General features: G+C 39.3%; 1 protein-coding gene across 1 annotated transcript in view; it reads right to left on the bottom strand.

The window, feature by feature from the left end:
- Nucleotides 1-15,841, bottom strand: part of kif26ab (kinesin family member 26Ab) — a 96,875-nt gene that overhangs the window by 41,360 nt on the left and 39,674 nt on the right. Inside the window, 3 exon segments of the mRNA XM_082143181.1 lie at nucleotides 6,390-6,556; nucleotides 12,010-12,314; nucleotides 12,317-12,497. Coding sequence (XP_081999307.1) covers nucleotides 6,390-6,556; nucleotides 12,010-12,314; nucleotides 12,317-12,497 — 653 coding nt within the window.

Raw genomic sequence — 15,841 nt, 5'->3', positions numbered from 1 at the left:
GTGGATATGTGTGTGGATTCACCTCACTGCCTACCAACTCACTGCATCAATGTTTTCAAAGTCCGCCACTATCAGCCTTGACTGAAGTGCTCCTGTTTCCCGGCTCCCGTCACTCAGCGGCGCAGCAGGGCCCGGCTCCGCTCCAGGGCCCGACCACTCAGCATTAATCTTTTCCCAATTTGTCCCTGTCAGGGATTAGTGCTGTCACTCAAAAACAGCCATCCACATGGATCATTTGCCTGTTTCTTTCTCCTCTGCTGTTCTCCTCTGTGTACTTTATCTCTCCATCTCTCTGCCCCTCCTGGATCTCTTTCTCGCTGTAATCCTCCGCTGTGATGGGTGGCCCACGGAGCCGACGTTATCAGCTTTAGCCGAGAGCTGTTGTGACTGTGTGTAAGAACTCTCAACAACCCCTCTCTTCTCTTTCACTCACCTCTCTACTCTACAGTCAACCATCCCCCATGTCACCATCCCATCGGCTCCATTAGAGCCCCGCCCCCTTGTCCCACCCATCAGAAGACCACTGTCCACATTAGCATTGACACAGCATGTGGGTGGAAAGGTGAATGGCATCCCCCTGTTTACAACTCTTGGGATGCTTTATCATTATTGCCCCACTACAGCAGGAGAAGGAAGCAAATCGTCTGAACAATGAGATTAAACTGATGCATTTATGTACCTAATTGACTTTAAATTGGAACGCACAGTGAGAACTCAAGAATTAGGGGCAATGCTAGTCATAAAGGGTTACCCAAAGGGGTACCAAAATGCATCGACTGACCTTTCATTACAAGAGGAATAATTGTTAAATATCTACTAACTTATGCGCAGTTAGCCGCTCACGAAAGGTTACTTTAAAGCTTTGTAGTCTATACACATGCAAAACAAATCAAAACACAGGCCAAATGGAAGATATTTAAAGGTGTGTTCAGCAGTTTGGTGCTAATTTAAAAATGTTTTACAAGAAGATTCATCTGAATGTGTACGCTCACATGAGATGAAGACTGGACTGGATAGTTTTCTACAAAAAAGTGTGTATGGTGTGGGAACACCCTCAATGTATTTTGCCATGTTGAAATCACATGACCTGCACATAGAGAATGATGAAAAGAGCAAAAATTAGACAATGGAACACACTTACTATTGCACTTTACCAGCAGAGACAACAGCAGACTCAGTCTCCATCATCAAATACCAGTGTAATTAACATAAAACTCAGAGACGATAATGCTTAACTATGTAGATAGATATTTTCATTTATTCATTTATCACATGCTTTTATCACATGCATGGGGGGTGGGGGATTTAAAGAAATTAAAATAATTAAAGGATTAAAAGGAAGTTAATGGCATAAATAAGAAATAAGAACTGTAAAAGAAGTGCTAGGTCAAATTATAGCCTATATAGTTGTGAAGTAGTCCATCTAAACTCTTTGCAAATAATATTTTATTTAAAAATATGCACACATTCACTCTTGTTTGTGTATAATGTTAAAAATGGAGAAAAAAAATCATATCTCGTAACATTCAGTTATGAATTACGTAATTTAAATGACTGCATTTTTTATTCAAAATGGCGAAATTACATTGAAAAAGTTGAGTGGTTTGCATCACTGTATGTTACTGTTGATCGTTAAACATATCCATTGTAAAACAGTTGTCAAATATGAAATGTTTAGCTAATTATATCATACCACGCACGCACTCTTTCACTGTAAAAACTGAAAGTGGCGATTTGTAATTCACACTCATCTTCAGTGAACATTAAGTCCTGCCTTCTTTGATCTGATTGGCCATCATTTTGACATTGACGAGAGCTATAAGACCGCTGAGGCAGGTCAGCCTAAAAATTTTAATTTTTAAACTGTCTGCCATCCTAACAACAAAAGAGTGGTGCGTAATGCAGCATTAAGAAATATTAAATATTGAGGGGGACAGTACGGCCATTTCCAATTTTGGAGGGGGAGACTTGTCTCCCTCAATGCCTATGGTCGTTACAGCCCTGGTAGATTATAAGAATGTAAATCTATTTTGTACTTGTGTATTTGGTAACAAATACATAAAGGATAAGATGTTATGTCGGTGATTAAATAATAATACTTTAAAATGTCAAAATGTACTATTCTAGTTGGAACAACTGTGAACTAGTGTATAGGAAAGCAATTCAGATGTGTCACAAGAATGAATGTCATTTCATAGTTCATGTGGGCTAACGTCTCCCGTCCTTTTATCTTCAACTGGCAGTGATGTTTATTGAAGCCACAACATAAACATCCCATGAATTAACTTCCCTTTGTTTCTATGGTTACTCCATAAGACCAGCGCAACAAAGCACTTTGTCTGGTGAAAGTCTGGATTGTTGTTTAAGTAATTACAGTGGAATGTTTACTTCAATCATAGTCATTACTTTTTAAGCTCACCTGGACAGACAACTAAAAATGAGTGCTAGGCCATAAACATTTTTTAACAATGTGTTCTCAATGCCACTGCAAGGCCACATACCACCAAACAGCTGTGCCTCTTACACGCTGACCAGCATACATGCATGTACAAACATATACCCTCCGTTTACACACCTTGAAATTGCAACCCTAAACATGGACTGGGTGGTCAACTAATGAGTTGTGTCAGCACTTTAAAAGGAATGAATTTTAGCACTATTTCAGCGTTACACAATGTCAATATTGCATGTGAATAAGCATAATATGTAGACAGTGAAATCACAGTGCATATAAGACAGGAACAGGGACAGTCTTTTCACATCACAATGCACCACTCGCTTCCAGTGTAGACACATTGTAACAGGTACTGTTTGACTATTAGCATGCTAAAGCACAGCATGCTATCAGCATGCTACAACCCTCTCCGAGGAGTGCTTTTGTCACAAATTCGCAACCTTAAACAATACATTTGTTACAGTTAAAGGCATTATACTCTGTAAGCAATCTTGTCATCCATACACATCAGTGTTCAAAGAACCTTTCAGTTAGACCACTAACCTAAACCTTCAGTGAAAGATCTGTGTTCGGCACTTTCCCGTTTAAAACCCATGACGCACATGCATACACACACACACACACACACACAAAAACACCAAGGGCCAGATTTACAGCTTGCGCCAACGCAAACCCTCTTTTGGCATTAAAAAACTACTGTCAGGGTTTACTAAAGACTCGCAGTGAAAAACTAGCGCTGAAAAGGCGTGGACAGGGTTATTTTTGTGGCTGATCTATTTGCATTTGCATTTGTAGGAGTTTCCCTCTAAGATGCTAAATTTATGGGAGGAGAATATTTATATAAATCAAGCAAGGTGATTTGCTAAGGTTTGCGCTCGTCAATTTACTGGTATTTGCGCCATTATTTACCGCCCAAAAAAAGCATTTCTTAAACCAGATGCTAATTTGCGCTGCTCTTGTTAGATTGCATTGGTCATTATGGAAATGATCTGGCTGCTTCTGTGTTCTTTAATTTGCGCATTGTCAGTAGATCACACACAGAACCTTCCACTCCCATAGGCACTTTTATGGGATTGTGCTCTCACGCTAATTTGCCATGTTTAGTATATCTGGCCCCAAATCTTTTAGCATTCATTGCACATTTTATATCCACGTGGACAGTCGCTCTGATCTCTAGACAGACAAATCTCTCATCCTCATTTTCTTTCTCTTTGTCTCATCCCCTTTGGAGTCAATGGAGCATGTGGCCATCTAAAACAGTCATATCCTTTTAATCAGTTCTACCCCAATTCCCACCTAGCAAAAGCTCAGATGATTCATTCACATGACCCTGTACACGATGCTCAGTACCATTTCATCTCGCAGAGCACTGAGTTGGAATAGCCAAGGCATCCTAAAGCTCTGGGAATCTCTTTGGGCCTTGTGTCTGTATTCATTACAGGAGCCAGCTAGTATGTCAATACACTAATCATATGCTCCGCCACTCTGGAGCATATGCCGAGAATGGGGGTTAGAGAAAAGTCAACTTCTAAGCCATGCATCTACTCATCGTCCGCTTCTATTTTCTCAATAGATACTCACTAATAAATACAGTACTGTCTGAATAAAAGAAAGTTAAATCACTGTATAGCCTTACAAAAGGACTGTGGTGGTAGCATGGTTCAGCAATAGTACCACATCTAATATCATTGAACTTACTGATTGCCTTTTTCATAGATCAATGTATTTAAAAAGGTACTTCAATACCATTATAGTATTGTCCGTTTATAATGTAATACCATAATATATATTTTTGGGGATGAAAGTTGAGATACTGATATTGTAAGGCAATTATAAGGCAACATTTTGGCCTCAAGAAGAATTAAGACAACACATAGATCAGCAGTAAAAGCCATGTGTACATTAACTACACCCAAGAAACATTGTGATTAGATCACTAAAACTATATTCAGAGGTGGTCAAAGATGGATTCTGATCACTGCTGTTCTGAAATTTTATTTTAAATGTTTTGGAATTATATGGATAAGATCATAACACTGAATGGATGACTGGGAACAGATTTACTTTGTCCCCCGTTGCTCTCCTCTCCGCTGTGCAACTCTAATTGCACTCTAATTAACATTTGACTTACAAGAGGATCCAGCCTCCTGCTTGTTGTACAAGCAGTTTAAAGGCCCAGTGCACACAGAGGAATAACTGCAGGTCTGGATGTTCACTACCAGCTCTTAATTTAAATGTAGAAGTTTGATAATGACTAATTTAGAGGATGCCCCTAATACATTTTTTTGGCATGCCTAAAAGCAAGGTATTGCACTGGCATTTCTTATTCTGCATATTCTGATCAGGTCAAACATCTTTGAGGTGAAAGGTGTCTGAAAGTCTTTGTAAATTTCTAGGTGGAGCAAGTCAAGTTATTAAAATAGTAATGGTCTTGTTTTAAAATAAATAGCAATGAATCATTTGCACTTGTTTTACTGCTTAAAACATGCAGTTAAATCAACTAGCCTGACTTCTTATAGAAAACTAACATTGATGCAAACTTATGTCAGACTGCATATTGTCAAAGTACAGTATATCAAAACACGCAACAGATTGAGAATATTGAAAATATCAGGATTTTTTCCACTCATGCATGTATGAGTGGATTGTCTATGCCATAGTCCTTGATCTAGTGCAGTTATTACATTTCTCTGTCTTTGGTTACTAATTTAATGACAGTTAGCCACATAAAATTAGTGGCTGTTATTAACAAAGTTATGTACAGTTTGTCCTAGTCTTGGAACCAGTATTCCAAGGATAATAGGGTGTCCAAAATGATAACTGACCTCATTCCTAACCATAACAATAAAATTCTTGGCAGGCAATACAATTTGCGATGAAACAAGAGGTGGTACCTAACATGATTTCCTACTTCTTCTGTTCATCCACCCAGGAGTTTAAATTAAGAGACCAAAACAAATCTATTTTCTCTCTCTCTTCCTCATCTTTCTCTTTCTGTGACGCAACAGCCTCCCTGCTATCCGCTTCTTTTGAAATCAACTCCAAAGAAAACAGACAAGCAATTATTAATCAGACTTCAAAAATTAACCTTGTCCAACATGGGGTCACATCTGTCTGTTGTCTCAGAATGACCTGGAAGTGATCGGGCAGGTGGCAGCATCCAAAGCGGATCTAAAACCTCGGCCGCCCTCATTCTCCACAAAGGGAGAGGCCCCTGAACACTCTTTAATGTCCCATGCTGTCACTTGGCTTGAGAAATATGTCAAATGTGTTTTCCAGGACCATTCCAGAAGCATTCCTGTCACCACCCCTTTCCACATACCAGTGGAATTGAGAATACACTGACTTATAAAAGACTAGAATGCCTGTTCCCAAAATCATGCCATCATTTAATTTAGGCAGTGATCTAGTAGACACCTCGATCAAAAGCAACTTTAAGTACACTTACTACAGGGACAATTCCCTTGAAGCAACCTAGGGTTAGGTGCCTTTCTCAAGAAAGCTGGTTGCCAGTCCATAGCTACTATGCCAAAGCATAATACACTACATTATACCAAGTCCAAAATCTATAACCTTGACATTATATTCTGAAGGCAAAAATTCTGAAGTATTTAGTTAAAGGTACACTATGTACAGTAACTTTTAACAGTAACACGCACGGGCGAGTAACGTACGCAATGTCCCGCGAAACCCATCCTGCTAGGTCTAAAATATAAACACTTATAATAGGCTTACCAAAGTGAATCAGGGTAAGTCAAAACATCATGATAAGTCAAAAACGTTTTGGAAGAATAATTGAGGTATTGACTCATTATTTAAATGTTGTTAATTTTTAACAAAAAAAGTTACATAGTGTACCTTTAATAACAATGCATTGCTATAGATAGATGATTGAGGATCCATTAAGTGATTTATGGTAAATGTGTTTTCTTACCTGATGAAGAAGGATGCCGCAGCTGAACTGGGATGGTCGGAGGAAGAGGGCACAGCCTGGCCAACCTGAACCTGACTTCTCTGTCTGGAGGGAGTTATGGACACTCTGGAGATGGTGGTGTCTGAAGACCATTCGCTCTGCTCTGCTTGACCCACGAGGCCTTGTGACTGGGGTGGGAAGAAGCAGGATTTATGATGCTTAAAACATTGGAATTCAATAATGAATAATGAATAATGAATTCGCTAACTTACACAGTTCCAATAATCCTATGCCTAGGCTACACCTTCTAGAAGAAACAAGCAGCAAGTCTTTACAAGGAGAAAGAGGCAGTTCCCTTACAAATTATGTTTCAAAGGTCACGCATAAAAATGAAGTGGGTAACAATTACTCGCATGCATTTATGATAAAGTACATAATTAGCCACCAGGGAGGAACATTCATCCCTGTACTAAAGGTATGAATAAGGTTTCAATGGGTAGATATTAGACAGGCTCACAAGAAATGTGAAATCCTTAGGAAGATGCTGGGGTTGTCAATCCAGAAATGGGGCCACCAGGTCGGTCTCTCGTGACCCGAGGCAATATAGGCACATCTTCCTCTGTACTCGAGAAAGAGGCCAGTTCAAGAATCTAGTCTTCTGTCAGTGTCTCCAATGGTGTCCACACAAAAGCTCATTGAAGGGATAGCAAGTGGGCGAGTTAAAGTGAACAGAGCATGATTCTAGGAATCAACTATACATTCTGACATTTGAAATGTTGTTACTTAATTCTTGCGTGGAGTCTGTGAGGAATTGCTTTTTCGCAGATATGGAATAGGAATAGAGTTTTTAGAGTTCTTTTGCAGCTTGTTAAATATCCCTGCACTGGAAACCATTCATTCAGGTATGTTTTCATTATTGTACCAAAGTCACTCTTTGTCTCAGAGGTCTGTGAGTAACTAAGTAGTTAAACCCACAATCAATATGATCTTTCAAGTGTTTGTTTTGAAAGTAGGCTTCAGGTAAGGTTGGGCCATTTCCCAGAGACTATCGTGAGTTAAACACATTGAGCAATAGACAACCATGGCTTTAGCATGGCATGTCAGCTACGTTGTGGTGGTTGTGCATAATGGCTGGATTAGTGTTTGCTCTGGATTCATGTCTGGCAACTAAAATAACATCATTAACAATCTTTTCATGAAGCAGATCCCATCCAGTGCGTGATGTGTCGACGCAACTCTGACAGGAGAAATATTTATATAGGATGACATATGAGCTTCATACATCACAAACTTTCAGACACATGGAAGGATTACTCACATGAGACGGACTACGACAAGTAGCATGCATTTTGAAATGTTTCTAGTCTGCACTTTGTTGAACTGTGACATTTGGTTGAATAATTACTAAAACATAAGCTTCAACTTGAGGGATGGGGGATTCTAAACAAAGCAGAGAAAAAATGGATTTGTTTTGTTTGAGTTGTTTATGTCTGTTTATTCAGATGCCTCAGTATTGTGTTTATGTCTATAATTGCTTTCTGTTTAGGGTTGAAATCAATAATTGTTATGTCTGTCAGTTCTGTCGTAGAACTAAATTTGTTTCTGTGAATGTCTACACATACACAATAGCTGTTCCTGCCACTTTTTATCTGAGCTGCTTTACAGTGTCCAGGTTTGTGAGAAGTCAGAAAGGGCTCATTTGAACTTAGCACTCATGCATTCATCAACACAAAAAACATGACAATGTCGAAGTCATTTCACAACGCATGACATTCCGATTTCAGATGAGCCGTGATAAATCAAAACAGCGTCACACTGACAGCGAATGGTGTCTATCTGGACAGGATGGTAATCCCCCCACGTACAGATAAAGAAGAAGCGAGTGTCAGGTTTCACATCAACAGGATGTTTAAGGGGCTACGCACTCGGAGCAATACCGAATTTGGGACACAAAAACAGACATTAGACACACAATAACGCACACACACTGAAGCAGCTGTCAAAAAACCCACTATGGGTTTTTGAGGACTTAAGCCCTCCAGTCAAGCTGTTTTCATGAGTGTCAGACACAGAGCACGAGGTGCGCATGCTGTATCCCCAGGTCGGGTCATTAAAGTACAGCTGCAAGAGCTCCTAGCATTCAATAAAATCAGGTATTCTCTTTATGCTACACCCTACACCCAGTAAACACCCCACCAAAATCCTACTACTCGCATCTCCTTTCGAAGGTCTGTGTCTTTCCCTTTCCTTTATAGAGAGAAGCAGCATAATTTCTCTCTCTCTCTCTCTCTCTCTCTCTCTCTCTCTCTCTCTCTCTCTCTCTCTCTCTCTCTCTCTCTCTCTCTCTCTCTCTCTCTCTCTCTCTCTCTCTCTCTCTCTCTCTCTCTCTCTCTCTCTCTCTCTCTCTCTCTCTCTCTCTCTCTCTCTCTCTCTCTCAGAGGGTGGTAGATCACAGTCTGTTCACGCTGCTTAAGGATTCCTGGTTTTGGGCTCCCAGTAGGCCACTAGGTCATTCCAGCCCATATGAAGCCCACGTGGAAAATCCCACCTCGATATGCTCTAATAATTTTATCTGCCAGCTCGAGCAAAGAGCAATAAAGCTGACAGTAACATGCTCTCAATACAGTTTTTCTTTCTCTTTTTAAAGGTGCTTCTAATCAGATTATATACTTTTGACTGCGATACTGTCTTAGATTTTGGCCAAAACAAGCTTAAGAGGAATCAAGATTAAGCTGACGATTTGGTGCAGCCTACATGTCGGAAGTGTGGCTATGTGTAAAAACATGAAAATTATATACACTTTCGTAAGTGTCGGTCTGAATGTGTTTTTATACCCCTATATAAACAGTTATTATGATGGTAACACATTGATATTATCAGATGGTAATACCATGGTACTTGAATATTGTAACCACTTGTTACCATGGAACATATGTAACCAGTCCCACTCGACCCGCTGCGGCGTGGGATTAGGGTGCACGAACAAGGATGCTAAAGACCGCAGCCTCTAGCGTGCCTCTTGAGGCCAGGGGAGTGAGGTTTACAGCTCTTACTGGCCTACGTCCGTTACACTCACCCCCTAAACCTGACTCCCATCCGGCTTCTGCCACCAATTGTAACCAGTCCTGCTCGACCTGCTCAGAGCGGGATTCAAACCCGGGTCTCCGGCGTGGAAGGCGGATGGGCTGACAAGGGCACAGGATAGGGGAGCGGGGTTTACACAAACTGGTGTATATTCATTACACATATCCATGCTTTATGGTATTTATCTAAGTAATCCAAAGGACTTAAAAGGAATGCAATGGTATTAACAGAGTAAGTGCTCAAAACACACACACACACACACATACACACTCACATGTGGTCTGTCTAAGCATTTCAGGCGTATGTTTGAATCTAAACTTGACAGCTGTCAACTTCTTCATCATGTGTTGAAGATGAATGCCCTGATTTTGCATCAAAGTGCTCCTTGCCATTTGATGTTTCACTTCTTGCTTTTGAGGAACTCTCACCTGCTTCAAAAGTAGTGATGTATCTTTACCCACTAGAAGAGACATAAAAATCTACTTCACAGAACACAAGGCCCCTCCAAAGACTTCCTGTCAGACTCAGTCCATCTCAAAGGCTTTATCTCCTCCTCTTTCCTCCTGCAGATTGTCATTTCTCCCCACAGAAATCAGATGAATTAAAGCTCTTTGCTCAAGGCTCTGCTGAAGTCCCAGCGCACTGCATGCAATATTGTCATCCCTCCAATCTAATGAAATGAAGGAGCCGTTCCAAATTATACAAGGCACATCTTTGAACTAGGGGGAAACATAGAGCTCAGAGCAATTCCCATTCATGCACAAACTACATGTGCGAGTGGTGTGTTTGTATAAGTACCACAAGGCAGACAGCTTCTGTTAGTTTTTCAAGACGTACTGGGCCAGCATTGGGCCAGTTTTTTATCCAAGGCTTTTTGCTTTGTCTGTGCACAAGCACATGCTGGTTGCTAAAAGCTTCTGTGTCGGCTCACTCGCTGGAATAAAAGCACTTGTTGACATTAGTGCAAAAATAAAATGCACTGGCGTCACTATTGTTAATCCCCTTTCGTCAATAGCGGTAACTGTTGGCAGGAACAAAAAGGCTCTATCAAAGGCAACTGCAAAAGATTGTCAACACCACAAAAAGATGTGATATGTATTATAATGAGATACCGCTCTGATGGAGCAGAGACTCGGCATTGGAAGACAGACAGGAATAGTTGAGCTGTCCAGCCGTGGTGGTGAGTTTTGTTTAGTTTAACACGCTGAAGCTGTACACTTATACAGCTTCAGCAGTCCACTGTGGAATGTAACAGTGCAGTAAGGCAGCCAGTCAATAAAACGCAAGAGTAATAAAATTAACTCCCCAAGCTGTCAATCTGCCAAACCTGCATTCTGGTGATCGATCGATATATGACTGAGACCAGTATATCAGACAGATGATGATCACACGACATTCAGCCATTATGAGAATATTGTCACCAGTCAATAACAATAAATATTAGCATTTATTTAAATTGCTGTATCCCCCTAGTTCTGCCTTACACTACTGTTCAAATTTTAGGGTCAGTAAGTTGAAAGAAGTCTATGCTCACCAAGGCTGCATTTATTTGATCAAAAATACAGTAAAGACAGTAATGTTGTGAACAATTATTACAATATAAAAAATTTAATATACTTTAAGATGTAACTTATTCCTTTGTTGACAAAGCTGAATTTTCAGCATCTTTATTACTCTATACTCTTCAGTGTCACATGATCCTTCAGAAATCATTCTAATATGTTGATTTGGTGCTCAAGTAACATTTCTTATTCTTATCAGAGTTGAAAACGGTTGGTGTCTTAATATTTGTATAGAAACCGTGATACTGGGATCTCTGGATTCTTTGATGAATAGAAAATTCAAAAGGTCAGCATTTATTTAAAATATAATTATTTTGTATCAATGTAAAAGTCTATCACTTTTGAGCAATTCAACGTGTCATTGTTGGATAGAAGTATGAATATATATATATATTTTACTGATCCCAAACTTTTGAATGGTAGTGCATATACTTCAATGTTAATCTCATCATAGAGTGTAACTGAAACAGCAATACCGATCCCTGCAACATTCATTGACAGCATGATACTAATTTCCAAAACACTCACTCATAAAGCAACAGGTGCACTGACAATGTGAAACTGCACTAGAGATTTACAAATCTGTCAATGAAGCTGCATAAAATGTTAACACACAGTCTTAGTGCATTATGTTTCAAGCACGCTCTCCATGTCTAACTGAGTGCATGTGATTCAGTGCAGGTGTTTTCAACTGTGACTTATTCAGACAGCTGTAGCTCACATAACCGGACCGAACGTTATAACTGATGCTTATGCTGAGCACTTCGAAACAATAATGCTTCAAAAAGCCCTTCAAAGTGAACTTTTCCATTCCTCTCAACCATTATATGACAATAACAGCAGCACTTTTGACTTGAAAAGATGCAAAAGTGCATCAAATTGACTGTTATTTCCAACCAATTTCCAAGTTTGTTTTTCAGTACAGTAGTAAATGTGATCGAATAAATGTATTTAATGCATAAAAGATCTTGTGAGAGAAATGGAAGGTTGCATACCGGGTTTGGCTGAGGCAGGAAGTTATTGACGCGTGAGATGCTCCACATGCCCTCTAAATACTGCTGGGCTTGAATGGTGACTGAGCCGATGGTCCCCGTCAGAGGTCTTCCTCCCATGGTCACCTGCACGCTGGGTTTCAGAGGACCAGTGCTGGGAGACGGGCTCTGAGACCAGCCCAGCTCACGTTGCCGCTCCCCCACAGGCAGGACGCTGTGCGCCGGGTGAGGAATCCTCGATTTGGTAGGTCTGGAGGAAAGAGTGACCACGTTGTGAGTCGTCAGCCTGGAGGGATGCCCAGGGAAGTGTTGGGAGGCAGGGATGGCATGTGGGAACCAGGGTACAGTTCTTGGAGAGTCTGAAGCGCCTGCTGTTTTAGCTGCTGTGCAGGTGTTCCACACACCTGACACCTCCTTCCTTCATGTCCTCCTTTCAGCGACCAATCGGGCACTTGCAGCTGGTCAATGATAAAGGAAGCAAATCCAGGGTCCTACAGAGAGCAAAAGAGTGAAAAGAGCTGTTATATCTAGAATTTTTTTAATTATTTTTTTTATTGTTTTCCAGATAAATTCTGGCTTGGTGTCTAAAGTATAAAATAACAGTACAAAGCAATAAATCTCTGAAATGTGAAAATTATTTTTAAAAATCTCAGATTTTTTTAAATAAGTAAAAAAAAAAGAGGTATAATAATATTATTATTATTATCATCATCATTATCCTCCTCATCAACAACAACAGCAGCAACAACAATACAAATATTGTATTACTGTATATTAGCTAAATTATATAATTATAATTATAGTGACATAATTATATTTTCTATATATTAGCTATACATCATATAAAATATGATAATATAAATCTCACATTTTTTAATAAATAAATAATTTATATTATTATTATTATTATTACTAGTACCACTACTACTACTTATAATAATTATTTTAAAATGTGTGTATATATATTTAATGCTGTAAATCTTTGAAATGTAAAGAAAAATCTGATTTATTTATAATCATGAAAATAAATGAATTATAATTAGTCATTAACAACATAAATTTCCAGATTTATCTGAGTTCACGGTCTAAAATAATGAATCATTTGTGATATTAATACAAAAAATGCTAAATGCTATAACAATAAAAACATTTTATTAGCAGGCCATTAAAAATATGCAGAAAAATGTATATTTGGATGAGTTTTGCTGATAAAAACCAGCACAGCCATATAGCCTGCAGACATTTAGACAAGATCTTCCTAGTTGTCCCAGAAGCCTCATCTTAATTATAATATTTCAAACTAAGCAGAGCTGAAAAGTGAGAGTTTTGTGGGTGGAGGGATTGAGCAGTGGGGTGGGGTGGTGGGCGGTAGGGTGTAAAGAAAACAACAGCTGAGCCCGGGCATGAAGCACATTGCAGCGTGTATTTACATTTGATAAGACTCCCAGCAGGGAGAGATATGACAAGAGACCCAGCATGAAAATAATCATCTCCCATTCAATGCCAGGGGCATGACGCCAGTCTACCTGATGGACAGGGGCTTATGTCTGTGTACTCGCACTCAAACACAATCAAGTGCTTGGAGCAGTAACTATTGCTACAATACAAGATCACTTATCATGATACTACAACTGAACATAAAGGATTAACCAGCCGCCGATATAAAAACACTTATATAAAAGGTGAACATGTAGAATTAAAAGGAAATTAATGACATGCTTGTATTCTTCACTTAGAAATGAAAATTCTGTCATTATTTAGTCACCATCTTTCTCTATGGAAAAAAGCTACCTGGACGGTTTACGTTCCACATAAGAAAGAAACCATACAGGTTTGGAATGACATGAGCGTGAGTAAATGATGACAGAATGATAATTTTAGAGCAAACTATTCCTTCACAGCACTTGTTTGTAATGCTGTAATAACTCGTTTACATCCACACTCACATTCTAGTCTTTTGAAAGACAAATGTCACATTCTAGATCAGACTGGAGCCCAGGGCAGCATTGATGTTTATGGAGCCTGCTTTTCTCAGAGCCACAGTAACCTGGATGAACGAGAGCCTAAATGGACTACCACTAAATTAAAATCATAATTACTACTAAAACAGACTTCAATATGCAAGCAAAACTCCTCTGTTAAATAAAATATGGGGTCTCCTACAGACGGTTGGGAATGCAGGCAGATATGTTTGGGATTTGCGCCCTGAATTTAAACTTCTCAACTCAGGTGTGCTAAAGTCCAATTACTAAATATTCTGTGGGACTATTCAAAAGGGCATGAATATTTAAAGATGATCATTTAGATGAATTTTTTGAATATCTTAGCCTGGGAACACAAAGCCAGCCAAATACTCAAAGATATAGAAGGAACCAGTTAGTGCTAAGAAGTGTGTGTGTGTGTGTGTGTGTGTGTGTGTGTGTGTGTGTGTGTGTGTGTGTGTGTGTGTGTGTGTGTGTGTGTGTGTGTGTGTGTGTGTGTGTGTGTGTGTGTGTGTGTGTGTGTGTGTGTGTGTAGATTTTAGAATGCTTCCTCATTTGCAATGTATTTCTAAAATGTTCTATGTCAGATGCTAGAATGACATTCTACAGATGTTTTCATGACGTTTATGATTTACACTGTATGTACACAAGATTTTTTTTATTTTATTTTTTTATTACGCTGCATAATTGTTTTCTTGTTTCTGCATAATTGTTGAAGCCAGGCGGTTGGAGGGGTTTGAAAGATTAAGTAATTTCAGAAGTGGAGCAAGTTATTATATTTTAGTGGAAAATTGCAGATATTTTTTTTTTTTAATCCTTGAAATAACATGAACAGAATCATGAACAACAAGACCAGAAAATGATATTTCATGCAGTGTGTAATATAGCTGTTTGTAAATGATAAAGGTCTGCAAAACTTTAAAGATCAAAGTGCATGTCAAATAAAGTTATTGTCTCCTAAAAGAAAGAATCAATTTTAAACTGCCTGAAGCGAGTCGCCAGTAATTTTAGTCTCTCTTACTGTTACATACCTATGTAACAATGTATAATGCCAGCCTATGATCGTCATTGGCTGCCTGCGAACACCTCCTCAAACACTTGTAGCTGAGACTGGAAGAGTTTGGTTTGTGTTGTCTACAAATCCACTTTGCATGCATTTCAAAAGGGTGAGAACTCACATTGGAATTCATAAGGAAAAACCAACGCCCCTGTTACTGCTCGTATCACTGTATTCAAGCGCTGAAGAAGATCCAGAGCTGAAATTCAGAGCTTTGACCAATCAGAGCAGAGTAGGCTCTTGGGAAGGAGGGGTTTAGAGAGACTGAATCTTTGAATAAACAGTTTTTAGACTATTTGAGAAATGAGGTGATGAATATTATGAGAAAAGTGTTTTGACGCATGTAAACCTATTGTAGGAGACCAATCTAAACTAGGAACCTTTAAAATAGCATAATAGGGGCACTTTAAAACTGTAAATGGGGTGAATTCTGAATTCACATTGACTTGAAGACATACATGTATTTTCTGCTTTAAAGTAAAATGTACCGCCATTAGGATGGTACCATCCATCCACCAGTGCCAGAAAGAGAATTATAAAAAATTGAGAAGTGAGAGAGAGAGAGCGAGCGAGAGAGACAGGATGAGAGGTAAGATGAGGGTTAGACCCCTGGCCTTGGGGCTTGTAGTTGGCCATTGTGTGACTTTATTGGCAGTCAGCTCTGGGTTTTATGAAGCTCTGGGTATGAATGCCGGAGCCTATCTGCTGATTAGTGATGCACTAAAGAACAGAAAGCCAACAGAAGGATAAATGACTACATGTGTGCCCTCAGCCCGCTAGTCTGACTGTCTCTAAA

Source organism: Leuciscus leuciscus (genome assembly GCF_965113295.1).
Source record: "Leuciscus leuciscus genome assembly, chromosome: 17".
NCBI classification, from domain to species: domain Eukaryota; kingdom Metazoa; phylum Chordata; class Actinopteri; order Cypriniformes; family Leuciscidae; genus Leuciscus; species Leuciscus leuciscus.
Note: the sequence above shows the minus strand (reverse complement) of the source record. Positions and strands in the feature narration are given on the sequence as shown.